At 60.0% G+C, this 18,558-nt stretch overlaps 7 protein-coding genes and 1 pseudogene across 8 annotated transcripts; 5 read left to right on the top strand and 3 right to left on the bottom strand.

Moving 5' to 3' along the window:
- Positions 1 to 184: 184 nt before the first annotated feature.
- Positions 185 to 1,157, bottom strand: MSY001_1985 (uncharacterized protein; the record flags this gene model as incomplete). The annotated part of the gene is made up of 3 exons (XM_018883815.1): positions 185 to 223; positions 257 to 573; positions 599 to 1,157. The coding sequence occupies 3 exons, from the start codon at positions 1,155 to 1,157 to the stop codon at positions 185 to 187; spliced, it is 915 nt and encodes a 304-aa protein (XP_018740537.1).
- A 311-nt stretch (positions 1,158 to 1,468) lies between these two features.
- On the top strand, positions 1,469 to 2,255 carry MSY001_1984 (uncharacterized protein; the record flags this gene model as incomplete). The annotated part of the gene is made up of 2 exons (XM_018883814.1): positions 1,469 to 1,669; positions 1,692 to 2,255. The coding sequence occupies 2 exons, from the start codon at positions 1,469 to 1,471 to the stop codon at positions 2,253 to 2,255; spliced, it is 765 nt and encodes a 254-aa protein (XP_018740536.1).
- Positions 2,256 to 3,764: 1,509 nt separating this feature from the next.
- On the top strand, positions 3,765 to 6,643 carry MSY001_1983 (uncharacterized protein; the record flags this gene model as incomplete). Its single annotated transcript, XM_018883813.1, has 2 exons — positions 3,765 to 6,333; positions 6,357 to 6,643. 2 exons carry the CDS (start codon positions 3,765 to 3,767, stop codon positions 6,641 to 6,643), a joined length of 2,856 nt encoding a protein of 951 aa, XP_018740535.1.
- Positions 6,381 to 8,175, bottom strand: ALG12 (ER alpha-1,6-mannosyltransferase-like protein; the record flags this gene model as incomplete). The annotated part of the gene is made up of 4 exons (XM_018883812.1): positions 6,381 to 6,390; positions 6,441 to 6,648; positions 6,744 to 7,749; positions 8,017 to 8,175. The coding sequence occupies 4 exons, from the start codon at positions 8,173 to 8,175 to the stop codon at positions 6,381 to 6,383; spliced, it is 1,383 nt and encodes a 460-aa protein (XP_018740534.1).
- A 72-nt stretch (positions 8,176 to 8,247) lies between these two features.
- On the top strand, positions 8,248 to 9,114 carry MSY001_1981 (uncharacterized protein; the record flags this gene model as incomplete). Its single annotated transcript, XM_018883811.1, has 1 exon — positions 8,248 to 9,114. One exon carries the CDS (start codon positions 8,248 to 8,250, stop codon positions 9,112 to 9,114), a length of 867 nt encoding a protein of 288 aa, XP_018740533.1.
- A 934-nt stretch (positions 9,115 to 10,048) lies between these two features.
- MSY001_1980 lies at positions 10,049 to 15,118 on the top strand (annotated as a pseudogene). Its single transcript is given in 2 exon segments — positions 10,049 to 10,844; positions 10,851 to 15,118. Coding segments are annotated over 2 exon segments (5,064 nt in total).
- MSY001_1979 (uncharacterized protein) lies at positions 15,090 to 16,232 on the bottom strand (the record flags this gene model as incomplete). Its single annotated transcript, XM_018883810.1, has 1 exon — positions 15,090 to 16,232. One exon carries the CDS (start codon positions 16,230 to 16,232, stop codon positions 15,090 to 15,092), a length of 1,143 nt encoding a protein of 380 aa, XP_018740532.1.
- Positions 16,233 to 16,554: 322 nt separating this feature from the next.
- Positions 16,555 to 18,533, top strand: MSY001_1978 (uncharacterized protein; the record flags this gene model as incomplete). The annotated part of the gene is made up of 3 exons (XM_018883808.1): positions 16,555 to 18,179; positions 18,258 to 18,406; positions 18,505 to 18,533. The coding sequence occupies 3 exons, from the start codon at positions 16,555 to 16,557 to the stop codon at positions 18,531 to 18,533; spliced, it is 1,803 nt and encodes a 600-aa protein (XP_018740531.1).
- Positions 18,534 to 18,558: the final 25 nt, after the last annotated feature.

The raw sequence follows: 18,558 nt of genomic DNA, 5'->3' as shown, positions 1-18,558 counted from the left end.
CGTCCAAATCGTCGCGCTGCTGTGAGAGATTGCACGTACGTCTCTGGCTCCTGGTTCACGGGAATGAGCCCTGAAAATACAATCTCGCATCCTTTCAGGACCTCGCCCTTCATGCGCTTGATGACATTCTGCTGTGAGTGCACACGACGCACCTTGACGTCAGGCCGGCCTTTCCCCTTGCCTTTCATATCGTGATAGGAGTCGTACCATTGCTGATGCACCTCTAAGAGAATCTGGGTGAGCGTGGATTACATACAGCCTCGATGAGTTCGAGCTCGGTATCGTCGTTGCGGAGCAGGAGTTCCTCCTCAATGACCTCAGCCTCAGGTTGCGCCTCCGACTCCTTAGGCGCGGGATCCGTGGATGGCGCTCCCGTGTCTTTCTTATGCTCGAGAGCCTCTTCTAGCTTGCGTTTAAGCGGCCGCGCTTCAATTTGCTCCTGGAGTTCTTTGCTCTGGGGCCCCTGCATATCGCTAGGCTTGTCCGCCGGCGGCGCTGTTGGCGTAGGGACCAGCGGCTTGGCCGGCCCCAGGTGCGCAGCGTTGATATCACCAATGCCAACAAAGAATTCGTCTGGGGTCAGTGGGGACCTACGCACAGGGCTCGACCTTGATGAGATTCGGGCTCCACGACCATACATCAGCGCGGTCGTCGATGATCACAACCATGTCGGTGCTGATCGGGAACAGACGCGCAAGGCTTTTCTGCATATCGCTGCCGTTCTCATCGCGTGACAGAATCCGCGCACCAAACTTGTGGCCGTCAGGATCGACAATGCGGCAGATACAATCCGCATACGAGCGCGTGCCCATGGTATATACATGCAGCTCATACTTGCTGGCTAGGGTCGTTAGAAACTCGTCCAAGCCCGGCCGCAACTTGACATAGTACCAGCAGCCATTTTCATCGCCGCCTGTCGCAAAGGACTTCACCTTTTCTGGATCTAGTCGCTCCGGCTGGTGCGAGACGGTGGTCCCATCGGCACCCAGTTGGAAAGCGACCACATCTTTGAGCGCGTCCCAGTTGGGGTTGTGTGGGTCGTGCGCCCACTCTTTTACGGTAGGATCAACAGTGACATGGATAATCGTTTGGTCCAAGTCCACAATCAGCGCCAATTTCTGCTGCTCAATCAGGTGCTTGGTATCTTCGGTGTCCATGCGAATGGCCTCATCGCGCGACACTTTCACGCTCGCAGACGAGTGCAGCGTGGCAAACGTGGGCTGATCAAACGAGCCCCTGGTGGTGAGTGGCTAACACCTACTCTTCAATCTCTTTCCCACACAGGGCACATAGCCCTGCAACCTGGATGGGATGCTCACAGGCCATCGCCGGGTAGCTGTGCCGACAACGGACTCGTGGAGCGCGTGGACCGCGCCGCTGCCTCCATCGTTGGAGACCTCCACATGAACATGCCGCGCCTGCGCGACATGGCCGATGTGTATGGTGCGTCGCAGCGACTCACGCAGACATGAGCACGAAGAGTGACGTGGGCGGCATGGAGGGCACTTCGTGGATGCTGAGCTCTGCCAAGGCTCAAAATGGCGTACAGCAGCTGCAATCAGACGACTTGGATACCCTCTGGCAGTGCGTATGGCTAGCTGACCGCAGGAGCGACGGATCGCAACCGCACTCGGTATACATCCACTTTCCGAGGCGCACTGCCGTTACAGTATGTGCCACTACTCACACAGCACATCTCCATCTATTTAGACTGTCTTCGTGACGACTCGTACACGCCAACGAAGATTCTGGTGCGTGCAGGCACGCATCCCTACGATCTTGTGGATGTGCGGTATCGCGAATTTGTGGAACCACAGGGATGGTATCACTTTATGTTGTCTGGCACGAGTGACATGGAGCCAGAGGAGGCACAGGCCGCGCGCGCCTCCAGCGCCTCGATGCCTCTGCGTGCGATTGAGCTGTTCGTGCTCCAGGTGAATATTCTCGGAAACCACCTAAACGGCAAGGACTCACACATTCGGTGCATGAAGGTGTTTGGCCCAACACCTCCGGGGATTGCACGCCCCCCCGCGCAGCCCGAGGTCCAGCGCATCATGACGGAGCGGCTCCTTGAGCAGGGCAAAAACACGCATGCCTTCCACCGACAGGTGGAGCGCGTCGGCTACGAAAGAGCCGTTGCGCAACTGGAGCGCATCCTCCAGCAACACCCTCATGCTGCCTTCGCGCAAGCGGCCCCCACGCGCGCGCACACCGCTCAGCGGTCGCTCCTTCATTTGTCCCATACGCTCCGGTAGCATGCACGTGGCCTCCACCTGTGCTTCGCGACACCCTCCCACGAACACCGTCGGCGGTCGGCGCGTGATGGAGGCCATTCTGCGACGCCAGCTCAAAGACTGGCGCCGCACTTTCCGGAAAGAGGTATGCGCTTATACTCACCACAGCATGATCGTGAGCCGACGAAATCCGACATGCAGCGCGATCCCGACATGGCGTCCACGTACGACACGTGGCGGGCGCTGACGCGCAGCAGTGGCTCGTCGCGTTCGCACGCCTCGCGACACGAGGCGGCCGGTCCGCCTCGCACTGATTTTCCAACGACACCGAAGAAAAGCAAGGCGGCTCCGGTACCAGTCGCGAGCCCCGGCAACCCGTTTCGCTCACCCCAAAGGCCCACTAAGCACTATGCGCAGATGCCCCAATTTCCCCTCGCGAGCCACGAAGTGCCAGACTCTGCGCCTGACTCGGAGTCGGATGTGAGTGATATGGACGTGGAGCCGGCTGCCGCTGAGACGACGCCCGTCAAACGGACCCCCAATGGTCTTCCGCCGCCGCCGCCGCCGCTGTACACGCCTCGAACCAAGGCGCGCAAGCGCTTGCGAGGCGAGGACGTGACGCCGCCGTCACACGGACGCCTAAAACGGATGGTGTCGCAGACGCAGCATGCTCGTCTCCTTGCGCAAAGCCCCCCAGTGTCGAGTCGGCGCCCCATGTCACGCATCTTTAGTCGGTCCAACCATGATTTGGACGAACCGGAGGACGAGTCGTACGGGCCTTCGCCGCGCAAGCCGCAGGCGCAAGGTGGCTTCTTACCCCTCTTCCACGGCGATTCGTCTTCGATACCCGGGGTCACACGTTCCCCTCCGACCGAGGCGCCCGCGGTGCCTGCCACGGAGCTCGTTCCGGCCACACAGATCGGCAGTTCGTTGGAGTCAGGCGCAAGTCAAGATAGTCCTGCTGCGTCAGGGCCTACGGACCGCATGGTGCCCTCTGTCGGCACTCAACAGCCGGCGCCAACGGTCGTGGACGTGGACGGTGATGCGAAAATCCACGTATTGCCCTACAGCCGCTACGAGTCGTCCCGGCTAGCTGATCCCGACGACTGGGGCGAAGACGCTCTAGCCCTGCCGCGCACCGAATTGGATCGCTTTGAGGCGCCTACGGAGCATGTTATCGGCGCCGATCGTCTCTCTCACATGGAGTCTATGACACTTACGTCGCCGCAGAAGCATGCGCAGCGTGCGCTGCAGGAGCGACGCGCTCGCAAGGACGAAATGGTGCAGGACCTCGTGGGCCATGCCGAACCACCTGCAGCGGCCCTCGGCATCGCACGGACGGGACGCTCAGGTCTCGATGCCGACGAGGATGTACCTTCTCACATCGAAAATTCCGACGAGGACGACGATTGGGCAAGCGAGGCGAGTAGCGCGGACTATGGCCTGGGCGACGGTGGGATGGACGAGACGGACGTCGTGTAGGGTATAGATGTGGAGGTATTGCGTGCCAGCTCGCTCATGTCGGCGGCCATGGCGGACGAGGACGCGCCGCTGTTCTTTGAGGAGGCGGGCGGCGAGCCTCGTGCGCATGTGCCTGCGAAGCGCGGGGCGAATGATGCGCCCGACGCAGAGACTGCTTGGCACCGACGATACCTCGGTACCTTTGTGCTCTGTGGCTATTCGATGACCAAGGGTACTGGCTACCTGCAGCACGGCGAGCAGGTGCTAATCCAGCGCAAGCCCAAGACAAAGGGTGCTACATCCGTTCGGGGATCACGCACCAAGGTGAGACCGGACTATGTGGTGCGCTTCAGCAATGCTCGGGGTGCGTTCACTTCGCTAACCACAGGCTTCGAAGTCGGTCGTATCCCGGTGGATGTTGCAGGCTGGATGGCGTGCCTCCTCGATGAGCACCTATGCGAACTGGATGGGCGTGTAATCGACTGCGCTGCTTCCTTAGAAGTCGGAAGCGATATACTCCTAGAGATCCGCGCGTACCTGACGCGCCACGCGTTTTCCGCGCGTGTGGCGCAGCAGTGTCAGATACTGCTCGAGAAGGATGCCGCACCCCGTGTTGGCGATGGCGAAACGGAGCAAGAGCGGTCACTGCGTCACCGTAAAGTTGCACTGCAGCGCTTATTCCGCGCCTGCAGCTTGGCGCCAGAGCAATCTGCGCCGTCGTCGTCGCATGCCACCGTCACTCGCACCAAGCGGGACGACGACGACGACGGGACGGAGGTTTCGGACGAGTGCCTAACTAGCATCTACGCACGCGCTCAGAAGGACGATGCGCTCTTACCAATGGCTGATGCGCCGCCCACCTTTGCTCTGGAGCTGCGGCCGTACCAGAAGCAGGCGCTCGCATGGATGCAGAGCATGGAAGCAGCCCACACGGCGGTACGCGCCTCTTCGCTGCATCCCCTGTGGGAGGCATATCGCTGGCCGCTCGCTGACGATGCAGACGTCGGGCTCGGCTTATTTTATATGAACCCATACATCGGCGACCTCAGTCTCGAGTTCCAGCCAGCCAGTCGCGGTGCGCGGGGCGGTATTCTGGCGGACGAGATGGGACTCGGCAAGACAATCATGCTTGCGAGTCTTATCCATGCGAATCGCGCCACGGAAGCGGAGCGCCCTACGCGACGTACAGGCCTGCAGCAGGCACGCTTATCGTTCAGCGCCCCGCCAAACCGCTCTTCTCGAACGCCGGCCACGCTGGTCGTGGCGCCCATGAGCCTGCTGAGTCAGTGGCGCACCGAGCTGGAGCGCGCATCGCACCCTGGCACGCTCACGGTGGCGCTGTACTATGGCGACCAGCGCGAGCAACTGGGGGCACAGGTACGCGCGGGCGGTGTCGATGTGGTTGTTACATCGTACGGCACGCTAACTAGTGACTTCAAGCAGCTCGACAAGCGCAGTATCTCGCCACTGTTTGACGAGACTTGGCACCGAGTCGTGCTCGACGAGGCACACACCATCAAGAACCGCAGCACGCTCGCTGCGCGCGCCGTGTGTCGTCTCGAGGCAGATCGGCGCTGGGCGCTCACTGGCACACCGATCCAGAACCGACTAACGGACTTGTACAGCTTGCTGCGGTTCTTGCGCGTCGAGCCCTGGGGCGATGCGCGCTTCTTCCACAGCTTTTTAGCAAAGCCATTTGCAAGTCAGAATGCCAAGGCGCTGGACATTGTCCAGGCCATCCTATCGAGCCTGCTCCTGCGCCGCGAAAAACACACCAAAGACCGGGATGGCCACAGCATCGTCGAGCTGCCGCCCAAGATTATCGATACCCAGCGCCTGACGTTCTCTGAGGCCGAGCGCGAGATCTACCTCAGTGTCTATGACCGTGCTCGCATGCGTTACCGCGATCTGGCGGCCCAGGGGCTTGTGGGCCAGCATGTCAGCCTCATCTTTGCCGTCCTAATGCGCCTGCGCCAGGCAGTGTGTCACCCATACCTCGTCCTGCCAACCCGTGCCGAGCGCGCGCCAGAGGAGCCGAGCTTTGAGGCGCAGCTGCACGAGCTTGTGCGCCGCTTTGAGTCGGAGAAGCCCGACGCATATGCACGCGACGTACTCGACACGCTGCTTGCCTCGGCGCCGGCCGACGAGGACGAGTGCCCTTTCTGTATGGAGCTCAAGGCGTCCAAGTGCTTTTTGCCGCGGTGCATGCACCATGGGTGCCGCGAGTGCCTAGTGCAATACCTACAGGCATGTGAAGACCGCGGCGAGGAGCCCCACTGCCCCGTCTGCCGCCGCGGGCCGGTGCAGGCCGAGGACCTGGTAGAGAGTGTGCGGCGCACAGAGCCGCCCAAAGCGCCCCATGTCGCGGTGCGGGGCAGCACTAAGCTCGATGCGCTCATGAAGCAGCTTGCCAACATTACGGCCGCCGATCCGACGTGCAAAGGTGTCATCTTTTCGCAGTTCACGGGCTTTCTGGATCTGATCCAGTCGCATATCGAGCAGCAGGGCTATACATACGTGCGTCTGGATGGACGCACGTCACAAAAAGAGCGCGAAGGTGTACTGGCGCGCTTTGCCAACGAGCCAGGGCCCCTCTTTCTGCTCATCTCGCTGCGGGCCGGCGGCGTCGGACTCAACTGTACGTATGTTCTGCTCACGCAGTGACCGCGGCGAATCACGTGTGGCTCATGGACTGCTGGTGGAATAGCAGTATGTACGTATGGGCTACTGACACCAGTGAGGAACAGGCGATCGACCGTATCCACCGCCTTGGGCAGACGCGCACCGTCACCGTGCACCGCCTCCTCGTCGACGACACGATCGAGGACCGGATCCTGGCCATCCAAGCGCACAAGCGCAAGCTTGTGGAGCACGCACTCGCGTCGCAGCCGCGCGGTCCCGCCGCGGATACCATGGAGAACTTGCGTCTGCTCTTCGACGACATCTAGCAGGCCTGTACGCGCTCACACACATGGATGGCATCGGCTGTCACGAGCCGCACTGGCCACACGCGCCATGCGAGGCGCAGTCCTGCTGCACGCAACGCACGCATAAAGTCTGCCGGACGCTGCAGCTGAACGCGCGAGAGTCCCTGGATGGGGGCTGCCATGTCGCGGAACCCGGGTGGACATGCTCGCTCCGAGAGCATATGCGTGAACAGGCACAAATCCAACTGCGGGCTTTCCGTCTTGTTGTAGATCCACGCTGGCGCTTGACTCGGCACCCACGACGCGCTTGCGCGCGCAAGGTGCTTGCTCTGGAAAAGCGAGACGCCCGTCATCGCCGAGAGCGTGTCAATGTGCACATGCGCTGCGCCTCGCACACGCTCATGAAGCAGCGCCAGCGCGGCGCCGCCGGGGTAATTGTGTGCGCTCGCGGCGAGACTGAGTACACACTGTGCCGCACTGATCGCGAGCACACCTCCAGCCACTAGGATGCCGCCAGGGTACGCGAGACAGCGGTGCATGCCGCGCGCCGCGAGCGCGTTCCACAGCGGGACCGTGTATAGGATAAATCGCCACTCTTTGTGGGGTAGCGCACTCAGCAGGGCCACATGCACGCCCGCTATCCACGCAAGCAGGGCCGTCGTGCGGTCGCGAAGGTAGACGATCGCGCCCAGCGCCGCCATCGGCAGCCCCGCAGCGAGGAGGCGGGGAAGCGCCTGGGTCATGTACATAGACCATGGCGCGATGCCCCACTCGGCGCTGTGCCCTTCGACGACATTGAACAGGAGGGCATCGCCTTCGGGCCACAGAAAGGGACCCTGCCAAAAGTACGAGTCGACGAGGATGCTCAGAGCAACTCCTGCCACACACGAGGTGAGACCGAGCGGGACGAGGTGCACAAGCGGGCGGTCAAACGCGATCCATGCGGCGAGATAGCACGGAATAGCGAGACCCAAGAGCTCAAGACGCAGTACAACGGCGGTGGCTGCGAGTAGCGCTAGGCCCACGTACATGCGGCGTCTCCTCACGACAAGCGCCAGCGCGATGAGGACGAGCGGCAGTGCTACGCTGTTCGGCGTCGTGCGACCCGCCCAGAACGGCAGGTGGAACTGCGACGCAGTCAGAAGGACGAAGAGCCGTCGCGGCGTGCGTTGCGTCGGAAACACGGCGTACACCCACACAACCAAAGCGCCGGCCGTGCACGCGGCCAGGCCCATGCGCAGGCCGAGTTGTGCGTGTGTTGAGTCACCAGTCATATACGACAGCACAGATGCTGGCCACATCACGGTGGCTAGGAGAAGCGGTCCGACGAATGAGCGCGGCACAGCGCCAGGGAAGGAGACATGGTCGTACTAGGATGAGAACGGTACGCATACCTGGGAGCGGGCTTCAGGCCTGATGCCGAACGCCCAGATATCATGCACGGCCTGCAGTGTAAAGCTTTCCTCGACCTTGGTGCTAGGCGCGACAATCACATGCGTGGTCAACACGGCCACGAGCAGGGCGGCCAGCACCCAAGGCTCTGCCCCACGCATCTCGATGAGATCCGTTGGGTGAATCAGTGCACGTGAATCGGATCGCCGGCCGGCGCTCGGCCTTATTCCACCATGTCCGCTGTGCCCGCTCCCAAGGCCCGTTCTCGCCCGCTTGTGACGGCGTACCTTGTGTTCTACAACCTCTTTTCTTTTGTACTATGGCTGCGCGTATTTGCCGGCGTTGTCCTGTATATGCTACACGGCGACTCGGCCCGCCAGATGATGTACGCCACGGTGGCCGAGGCCGTTCAGCGTGTGCTGCCCGCTAAGGTGGCGGGTGCCCTCATCGAGTATGGCGCCTATCCCCCGCTCGCTGCGGCGATTCTGCGCCGCGCCTCGAATCTGCACGACTACATCGGCCCGCTCGTCGTGATCACGCAGACGCTTGCTGTGATGGAGGTTGTGCATGCGGCGGTCGGCTGGGTGCGCTCGAACGTGCTGATCACGGCCGTGCAAGTCATGTCACGCCTGATTGTTGTGTGGGGCATCTCGGAAAAGTACGAGGCTGCCGCGCACTCGCCGTTCTATGCGCTCATGGTGTGCGCCTGGTCGCTCAGCGAAATTGCACGCTACCCCTTCTATGTGAATCAGCTGCTGCGCTCGCCGTCGTTCATTGCGCTGTGGGCGCGCTACTCTGGCTTCATTGTGCTGTATCCACTGGGTGTGCTGGGCGAGGTGTCGCTCATCTATGCCACGCTGCCGGTGCACCGTGGCTGGCCCTGGGAGAATCTGTCCGCATGGTCGCTGCGGGACCTCGCGTTCCTGGCGCTCTTGCCCGTGTACGTGCCTGGCCTCTATGTGCTGTACACGCGCCTGCTCGCCTCGCGCCGCAAGGTGTTGGGCCCCGACTGGGCCGGTACGAAGGCGCGCAAGGAGGTGCAGCAGCAGAAGGCCGCCGAGTTTCAGCGCATTCGCCGCCTGCACGAGAAGAAGCAGTAGCTAATTTACATAGCGCCCATTTCACGACGCAGAAGCTCTATCGCACGACGGCCCACCTCGGTCGGCTGGCGCAATGGAAAGTCGAGCCGCGACACTTGGCCCTCAACGAGCAGCATCGTGCACCGACGGAGAGCCATCGACCCATCATCCTGCGGCTGCAGAGGCAGCTCAAGCCGATCCGTCCACGCACGATGCCGGTCGCTTAGCAGCTCGAACCGTAGTTGCAAATTGTCGCGCACACGCCGGAGACATTCAGGCCCATGCAGGCTCAGTCCCAGCACTGCGAGGTCGGGCATCTGCTGCCGGAGCCCATCGAGCTCCGCATTGATGGCACGCAGTTGCTGAGCGCTCTCATGCTGCGCAGCTGCACGAATATCGACCTGACCGTCGCGCACGGGCATCGCGAAGAGATTCAGCAACACTGGACGGCGCAGCGACAACATGAAGAGGTCGACTCCAGTGCCATCCGTGCTATCGAGTGTGACCAGCGCAGGGAGCGGGTGCCCCGGCAGGTGGAACACGGCGTCATCCTTCTCAACCGCGTGCGTACTGTCCGCACACATCTGTTGTTAGCGTGTTCTAATAAGTGCATCCATTGAGCTCAGGACAATAACGCATATTTGGTCGCCCAGCACCTGTCGGTGTTGTCGCTTACTTGTGTTTTACGCTCATCATGGCCGTATAGGACGCTCTGTGTACGTACTGCCGTCAGCCTGCTCTCGATGCCAAGCGCTCAGGAATCCCGGTGTCTATGCATGAGGCCAGAGCCTTCATTGGATTGACAGATTGATGAATGGGTTGCTCATCCTTCGCTGGCTTGGCGGCGGTGCGTACCTCGTAGAAAGAAGACAAGGGGCCGATCGCAATTATTTGGACTCCAGTCACAGCAGGGGCGCCGCAGCACCATTGGCTCAACCGACCCACGTCGCGGCGGATGAGCGGCGATCCTCGCCGCTATGTGAGCGCGCTCGTCGAGGGCGAGTGCCCGCCGCTCGAACCGCTCGATGCATCGTTAGCTTCGCTTGCTGCCGCTGCGCCGCCGCCATCCGCGGCGCCACAGCGCGTCCCCTCACATATCTGGGCGCAGCTCGCGCGCCTTGCCACACCTGCTGAGCCACAGGCGGCTGACTCGGGCGCTGCCGCTGTGCTACTGCGTCACCTCGACGCAGGGACTTTGGATGCGGGTGAGAAGGATCGCATCGTGCACGCCGTCGTCGATGTGCTGCAGCCCTCTGGGCCATTCGACGCAGACACAGCCGCCTCGGCGCTGGCGGAGCTGCTCGGCTTCGAGCACCTCGAGCTTGCCATGGCACTTCTAGCGAAGCCGTCCGGTACTGCCGCGAAACTACGTCGCCACCTCGCACAGCGTGCGCAGGGCGTCGGCAGCGCAAAGGAGCCACTGGCGCTCCTCCCATCCTCGGACGAGGCTGAGATGTACCCCAACGTGTACAGTAGTGGCGAGCACGGCAGTATTCTCACCGCTTTTGGCACGCGGTACGCTCTACCTGTCGGAACGACGCGTGTACATGAATCGTACTACGAAGAGGTCACAATTCCTCGCAGCCAGCCCCTGCCGTTCCGCACCAACGAGCGGCTGATCACTCTGGACGAGATGGACGTGCTTTGCCGCGGTGCGTTCCACCAGTACCAAACTCTCAACCGCCTGCAGAGTGCTGTGTATCCTATGGCGTACAAGACCAATGAAAATCTACTAGTGTGTGCGCCCACAGGTGCAGGTAAGACGGACGTTGCAATGCTGTCGATCCTGCAGTGTGTGCGGCGGCATGCGCGCATCGATGGAGAACGTATCCACGTGGACCGCAATGCCTTCAAGATGGTGTATGTGGCGCCCATGAAGGCGCTCGTAGCGGAAGTCGTGGCTAAGTTTTCCAAGCGCCTGCGTTTCTTGGGTCTGCAGGTGCGCGAGCTGACTGGTGATATGCAGCTCACTCGGAAGGAGATGGCTGAGACACAGATGATCGTTACGACGCCTGAGAAGTGGGACGTCGTGACGCGGAAGCCAACGGGCGATGGCGAACTAGCTCTCTCTGTGCGCCTGCTGATCATGGACGAAGTGCATCTCCTGCATGAAGAGCGCGGCGCTGTGATTGAGACGATCGTTGCGCGCACGCAGCGTCTCGTGGAATCGACGCAATCGATGATCCGCATCGTCGGTCTGTCGGCGACGCTACCGAACTATGTGGATGTGGCCGACTTTCTGGGCGTCAATCGCTACCGCGGCATGTTTTACTTTGGCCCATCGTTCCGTCCCGTGCCACTCGAGCAGCACTTTATTGGTGTGCGCGGCAAGCACGGCTCGTCCCTCGCGCGCACGCACCTCGATCGTATTGCCTACGAAAAGGTGTGGGAGTTAGTACGCGATGGTCACCCTGTCATGGTGTTTGTCCACACACGTAAAGATACTGTCAAGACAGCGCAGGCACTGCTCGAGCTGGGGCGCGACGACGATATCTCGAGCTTGCTGACTGACGGGCGCGATCCGACTCGCTTCGAAAAGCAGGTCGGGCAATCGCGCAACAAGGAGCTGCGTGAGCTGTACCAGCACGGTATTGGCATCCACCATGCAGGCATGCTCCGCAGTGACCGCGACCTGAGTGAGCAGTTGTTCGCCGCAGGCGCCACGCGTGTACTGTGTTGTACGGCGACGCTAGCATGGGGTGTTAACCTGCCCGCCTATGCCGTGCTGATCAAGGGCACGGATGTATACGACGCGGAGCAGGGCAAGATGGTTGACCTCGGCATCCTCGATGTTCTGCAGATCTTTGGTCGTGCGGGTCGTCCACAGTTTGAGGATGTGGGCGTGAGTTTCATCTGCACGAGCAGCGAGAAGCTCTCCCACTATATCGACCTGATCACGTCGTCGCATCCAATCGAGTCGACGTTCCTCCGCGGCATCGTCGATGCGCTCAACGCCGAGGTTGCGCTCGGTTCGGTGTCGAGTGTGGACGACGGTGTCTCGTGGCTTGGCTTTACCTATCTCTTCACGCGCCTGAAGAAAGCGCCGCTCATCTACGGGCTCGATGCTCACGATCTGCTGAGTGATCCAGCCCTCCTCCAGCGGCGCAAACATTGGATTATGCATGCGGCGAATATACTCGTTCAACATGGCATGGCCACGATGGACGCCCAAACAGGTGCATTGCACCCGACGAATGTGGGTCGCATTGCCTCGCGCTACTATTTGAGCTACAAGACCATTGAGATCTTCCATGAGCGGCTTCGTAATGGCCTGCGTGAAGCGGACGCACTCGATCTCATGTCGCGTGCATCAGACTTTGCGCAGGTCGCGCTCCGCGAGAGTGAAGAGGCTGAGCTTACGCGCCTGCTGGAGCAGGTGCCTTGCGAGGTCGGCGGCGGCGTCGCAACGGCCCCCGGCAAGGTCAACATCCTTCTGCAGGCGCACGTCTCGTACTTGCCCATGGATGACTTTGCTCTTATTAGCGATGCTCGCTATGTGGCGCAAAACGCGGGGCGCATTCTTCTGGCACTCTTTGACTTGTCCCTCGACCGGGGCTACGGCGTATCGGCGGCCTCGTTCCTGCAGCTCGCCAAGGCTGTGGATCGCCGCGTCTGGCCGTTCGAACATCCGATGAAGCAGTGCACGCACCTGTCTCCTGATATCCTGCACAAAATTGCTACTTATGCCGACGAACTTGAGGTCAGTCAGATCCGCGCGCTGCCGCTCGGCCCGCTCGCCGATTTGCTGCGTGCGAATGAACGCATTGCGAAATTGGTGCACGAAGCTGCCGAACGCTTTCCTGCCATGGGTCTACGCGTCGCTGTGCGCCCTATGCCGGGGTCGTTTGTCTGCTTACAGGTGCGCCTTCAGCCCGCATTTATATGGGACGATCGTTTGCATGGCACCTCGCTTCCCCTGATCGTCTGGATTGAAGATGCAGCACAACGCGTGGTGTTCTCAGATCGCATTATGATCCGCCCGCCCTCGGCGCGTAGCGAGTCGTACGAATGGGAGGTACAGGTGCCGCTCTCGTCCCCCGTGACACGCCCTGCCGCGGAGGAGGCATACAGTGTCGTTTGGTCCTCGTTGCACTGGCTCGCTGCGGAAGGACGCGTAGACGTAACACTCGATACCGTCGCATGTCCGCCGCCTACGCCACTCACACCGCTGTTCGACGTGCCACTGCTCCAATTGCAGACGCTCTCGGAGAGCGCCATGACGACAGCGCTGCGGGAAGCACGTGGCCTATCGACGCTGAATGCAATGCAGACGCAGGTCCTACATACACTTGCGCATACACGCTCATCTGTGCTGCTGTGTGCGCCGCACGGCACGGGCAAGACGACCGTCGCGCTGTTCGCTGTGGGTCGTGCCCTCGCGCAAGGCGCCGTTGTGTGGGTGGCGCCGGATGACGCACGCGCCACGTTAGCCGTGCGCCTAGGCCGCGAGCTGGCCCCGTGGCTGGGCATTGAAGTGCGTACCCAAATCACGCGCAGCGCAGAGCCGGCGTGGTACGTGGTCACCGCTCGCGATGCACTGGCATTCGGTGCGCAGCATGGATGGGCGTCGGTCGCTCCGTCGCTTGTCGTGTTGTCGCACCTGCATCAGCTTGATACAACGTACGAGCTGGCTGTGATGCATCTCCGTCGAACTGCGCCCATGGCGCGCGTGGTCGCTACAGCGCTGAGTCTGTCCACGGCGCATTCGCTGGCTCAGTGGCTGCAGGTACCGCTGCACACCACGTTTGTGTGGGATCCGCGCGACTCACCGTATCCTGTGGCCACTTCATTTGCAACCGTGGATGTGCCGTACTCTGACACGCTCGTCAAGGCGTACGCAAAACCTGCGCTCGACAAGATGCTTGCCCATGGTGGCCCAGCGCTGCTGTTTGCACCGACGCGGGCGCAGTGCTTCACGGCGGCGCAGGAGTTGGTGGCGCGTATGGCCACGGCAGGTATCGCCATGCCTGTGGACACGGAAAACACCGCACATCGCTGGAAGAACGCCGAACTGGCGAACTTAGTCCGCCAGGGCATCGCCGTTTGGCACCCTGGCCTTGCGCCAGGTGACCGTGCGGCACTGGAGCAGATGATGGAGGCGGGTCTACTCCGTGCTATACTTTGTCCCCATGATGCAGACGTGCCATTCCGCGTGCCCTTGGTCATTGTCCTGGGTACGCAGTATACCGAGCACGGCTCGCGATCCGTGAAGCAGATGACGACAGAGCACCTGCTCTCTCTGCAACGCTGCGCGGTGCGTCCCAACGATACCAATGGAGACATGCTGATTCTCTGTCAGCAAGTACACGCGCCGACACTAGAGCGCCTTTTGTGGACGCCCCTTGCTGTGGAATCCCCACTGCACGACTCGCCCGACTTGGCCGAAAGTCTGCTTGTGGAGCTGCAGGCCCATCGCGTTGCCTCCGTGAGCGATATTGTGACCTGGCTGCGCGCATCGTATCTTGCTGTGCGAATGCGTGCGAATCCCGTGTACTATGATATCGACGGCGAAAATGACCGCACAGACCCCAGCTCCGCGCTGTCGCATCTGGCCGACGCCCTCGTACGGCGCGCTGTCCACCTCGGCGTTCTCCGACACGACGAGTACGGGCTGCGCGTGTCGAGCCTGGGCCACTCGCTCGCTCCTGGGAGTCTCGTGCGCTTACAAGCTATATCCGACATGGCACATCATTCGCGTGCCCTACCGGACGCTACGAAGCGGGTGCTAGATGCGTGGACCGCTACGGGCGAAGCACAGTGTCTCGAGGCATGCTGTGCCAAAACCATGCTTGAGGTCGTGGAATTCCCGCGCGCAGAAAGCCATGCCGAGACACCGCTTAAGCCGCGCCTATGGGCGCGACTGCTTCTTGCGCAGTGGCTCACTTCACAGCTGGGGGGGCGCTCTCTAGCCGACTTGGATGCCGTCGTTCGACAGGAAGCGGGCTCGGAGGCCAGTGCATTTATCTCCCTGCAGCGCGAAGCGCTCCTGCGGGAGCTCATGTCAGGCCCAGGTACTCTGCCGTGAACACGCGCGCCAGCTTTGACCATGCGTCCATAGTTTCGCGATCGAGTGCCTGTTGATTGTCGCGCGCTGTGTGCCACACCGAGGGGAATGGATAGGGTATCAGGTGCAGGATGGGCACGCCGCGCTCCAGAAAGGGGATGTGGTCATCTTGCACCATGCCGCTGCTCATATACGACTGAAAGATGGGCGGGTGCTGCGTGCCTGGCGGCCACAGCCATTGGTTCTTATCGAGTCGACGCTCAATCTGCGCCAACAGACCGTGCAAGTGACCGGTGCTCCGGAAGAAAATGGGTATTCTGGGCCCTGCAGCGCCAAGCAAATCAAAGAGGACCATGTGGTCGATCGTGTGGATCCGACGCACCGCAGACGATGGGCCCACCTCGTGCCGGGGCTCGTAGGGTAGCGAGGAGCCCGGGAGCGTCCATGTGTCGGCCCATAGCGCCGCCAACTGCTGGGCGCCATACACAGAATCTGTGCGCGACCATGTCACAAAGGCTTCCTCACCATCAAAGAAAACAATTTCCAGGGACACACCGTTGTCGAACATACCATGGGAGCCACGCGAGGCATTCCGACTGTGTGTATACGCATCCAGCTTGGCATCGAGTGACATGGCGACATCCACTAGCAGCGCACAGGGAAAGGCACTGTCTGTAGCACCCACAAAGCCAGCTTCGGTGCTGTCTGATGGAAAGTATTTGGAGTCGTAATGGGCCGCCAGAACCAGCTTCCGCGATGCATGGGGGTCACGCGTCAGAATGATATTGGTCATGTTTCTCTTGCCCAGCGGTGTCGTTGCCTCAAATGGAATTGTATCAACATGCCACTTGGGCCGCCCGGAAATGTCCACTCGCGAGAGAAACGGCTCGATGAGCGCGTCGCGCACCAGTGAATTATTGTGTGTGCCAGAAACTCGCGGAATCAGGATGCGGGATAGCAGCGAGGACGAATTCGTAACGTCCAGCCATGGGCGACTATCCGCCTGTAGTATTTCCCTTATGCTCTGGTCACTGAGCAAGAGGCCCTGTACGGCGGCAAGCCACCCTAGCCATAGGGCCCCCCACGCAATCCACAAAGTCATAGTGGAAGTGCCGATCGTTTGCACGTGGCTCATCCCTAGGATCGGGCGACGCCACGACTTGTCTCTCGCGCACATGCCCACTAGCGGGATAGAATCGCTGTCTTCACGGCAGGGGCTTTTGCCTCGGTTGGAGGCAACATTCTTCTCGATATTTCATCCTACGGATGGGCCTAGGGTTCTGTTTCAGATGCCCGAAGATACTTTTTATCAGCCGGGGCGTACGCCGACGTCGTCCTTGCCGACCAGCCAGCGGCGATTAATGCTGGACTTTTCGTCGCTGTCAGACTTTGTGATACCCAAAGCCCCCCTCTGCGGCAGACTCGTAACATGTGTCGTTGGGTCGCATCCTAACGAAATGGGACACCGTCGAAGCTACAAGGTTCTGGGTTTTCCTGTACTCTTGGATCAAACTGAGAAATACGAGCGAAACCACTTTATCTTCAACCTGTGTTTTGTTTTTGAGGCACACGTCGACGTCCAAGCCTATGAGCCTATTGTTCGAAAATGTGCACGCTCTCTCTGTCTCCTCGAGGTATGTCTGTCGGCTCTCACTCAGCAGAAAGAAGAGTCGTTTGTGTCCAAGCTAGATAACTTGCCTCGCCTATATGGTCTTGTGGAGCAGCTCTATGAAGACTTGAATGCATACTATGAGTCTTTTGTCGCACTCCCGGAAGCTGTGGACTCGATGGTTGACGGCAATGGCGCTGTGTTGGCCAATGATGAGCCGCAGGGTAACCTAACGCTAGTTGAGTCAGAAGAGCTAGATCGTCTCATTGCACAAGCTCTGGGTCCTTTGGGACGTGTTCGCGAGGCGCACAAATCTCAGGATCAGCATTGTCCCGTGGACAAAAAGCGGCCTAGTGCACTGGGCACTCTATCTGAGACTGGCCCGTCAGACAAGAACCAGATATCGACGTTGAACCCTCCCGCATCGTCCACAAGTGCGCCTGAACGATCACAAGGGGAGCAGTTGCACGGTCTAGGACGGACGGTCCGAGATGCCATCAATCTAAAGGTATTTCCTGCCTTTATAAACCCAGCCCCAGTCCATCCATGGGATGTGCCCGTGCTCTTGTTGGATATGTCTAGTTATGTTCATGATGGTTGGGACCTGACACTCGTCAAGCTGCTACCCCTTGTGGATGGCACAAACCATGTTAAGCGAATATCCGAATTGGCAGACACAGACATCGCCTTGGTGTGCCAGTGCGTGGAACACTTAATATACTATTCATTTGCGATTGTGATTGATATTTTCCAATTCTCGAATATCTACGTGCTGCGACCTCAAGTCGCGCGCATGTTTGACGATGTTCAGATGGGCAATGAGTGCGCCTCATACGTCGCGCGTCCAGGTCATCTTCCTCTCCCTGTACCCACATTGTTCAGAATGTATTCCCTACTTCGCAGTGGTCGCACCCTGCACGAATGGGTAGAGATTGCGGGTCATTATGTGCATTCGATCGATATTCGGCGATTCATCACGTTTGGTGTGATTAAAGGATTTGTGCGTCGCGTTCACCGATACCCCGTGTTAATGAGCTCGAACGAGCCTCTCGATTCCTCTCAAACGGATGATGCGCCAAATACTCAGCCAGCCATGATGGAAGGGAACGGGACTAACGCTATTCCATCGCCACCAGCTCGATCGAGCATGTTTTCCCATTTTTTCCAAGGCCTCTCGTCTAGCTCCTATGTCACGCATGAAGAACACGATTCATCGGCCAATGTCAGCTCCTTTTCGAGAGCCAAGGATCTACGGCCCGCTATTACTAGTAAATCATCATCTCGGCAAGGAGCGCATCGCCAACTGGCCACTGCGGTGGACGTAGCCATTGTGGCACATGACGCAAAGACTATGAATTTCCGTGGTAAATCCCCTCGACCTTCTATGCGTCATACTTCCCACAGCCCTGCTGCTCTGAGCTACCCCCCTGAATTACCTTCGCTTCTAGACGGTTTTCACTGCGATGACGAATTGTGCGTAACTTTCGGAAAGAGTTGGCCTGATTTACATGCCCTTATGGAGCGAATTGTCACCCCACATTTAATGAAGAGGCCAACGGACGACTCGCTCTACATGCCTACTTCAGATACCCGCGCCCGTACCGATGTCGGGGCAGGCGCCACCCAACTCATGGGGCCCCAGAGTCAGTTGCGAGATCCGCACCCACTTTATCATTCTCATTCTAACCACTCGGACCAATGTGGGACGACAGATTCGTCTCATGTGGGAGAAATACCATCTGGTCAGAAGCAGCTAGCTGTGATAGCGATTTAAGCTGCTGATACGTGACTATCTAAGGCTATCGAAAGGCCCGTGCGATGCCGTAAGACTAATTAGTCAGCACCGGTTAGC

The sequence above is a fragment of the Malassezia sympodialis genome, genomic scaffold, assembly GCF_000349305.1.
Source record: "Malassezia sympodialis ATCC 42132 genomic scaffold, msy_sf_9, whole genome shotgun sequence".
NCBI lineage: Eukaryota > Fungi > Basidiomycota > Malasseziomycetes > Malasseziales > Malasseziaceae > Malassezia > Malassezia sympodialis.
This window is presented reverse-complemented; position numbering and strand designations above follow the sequence as displayed.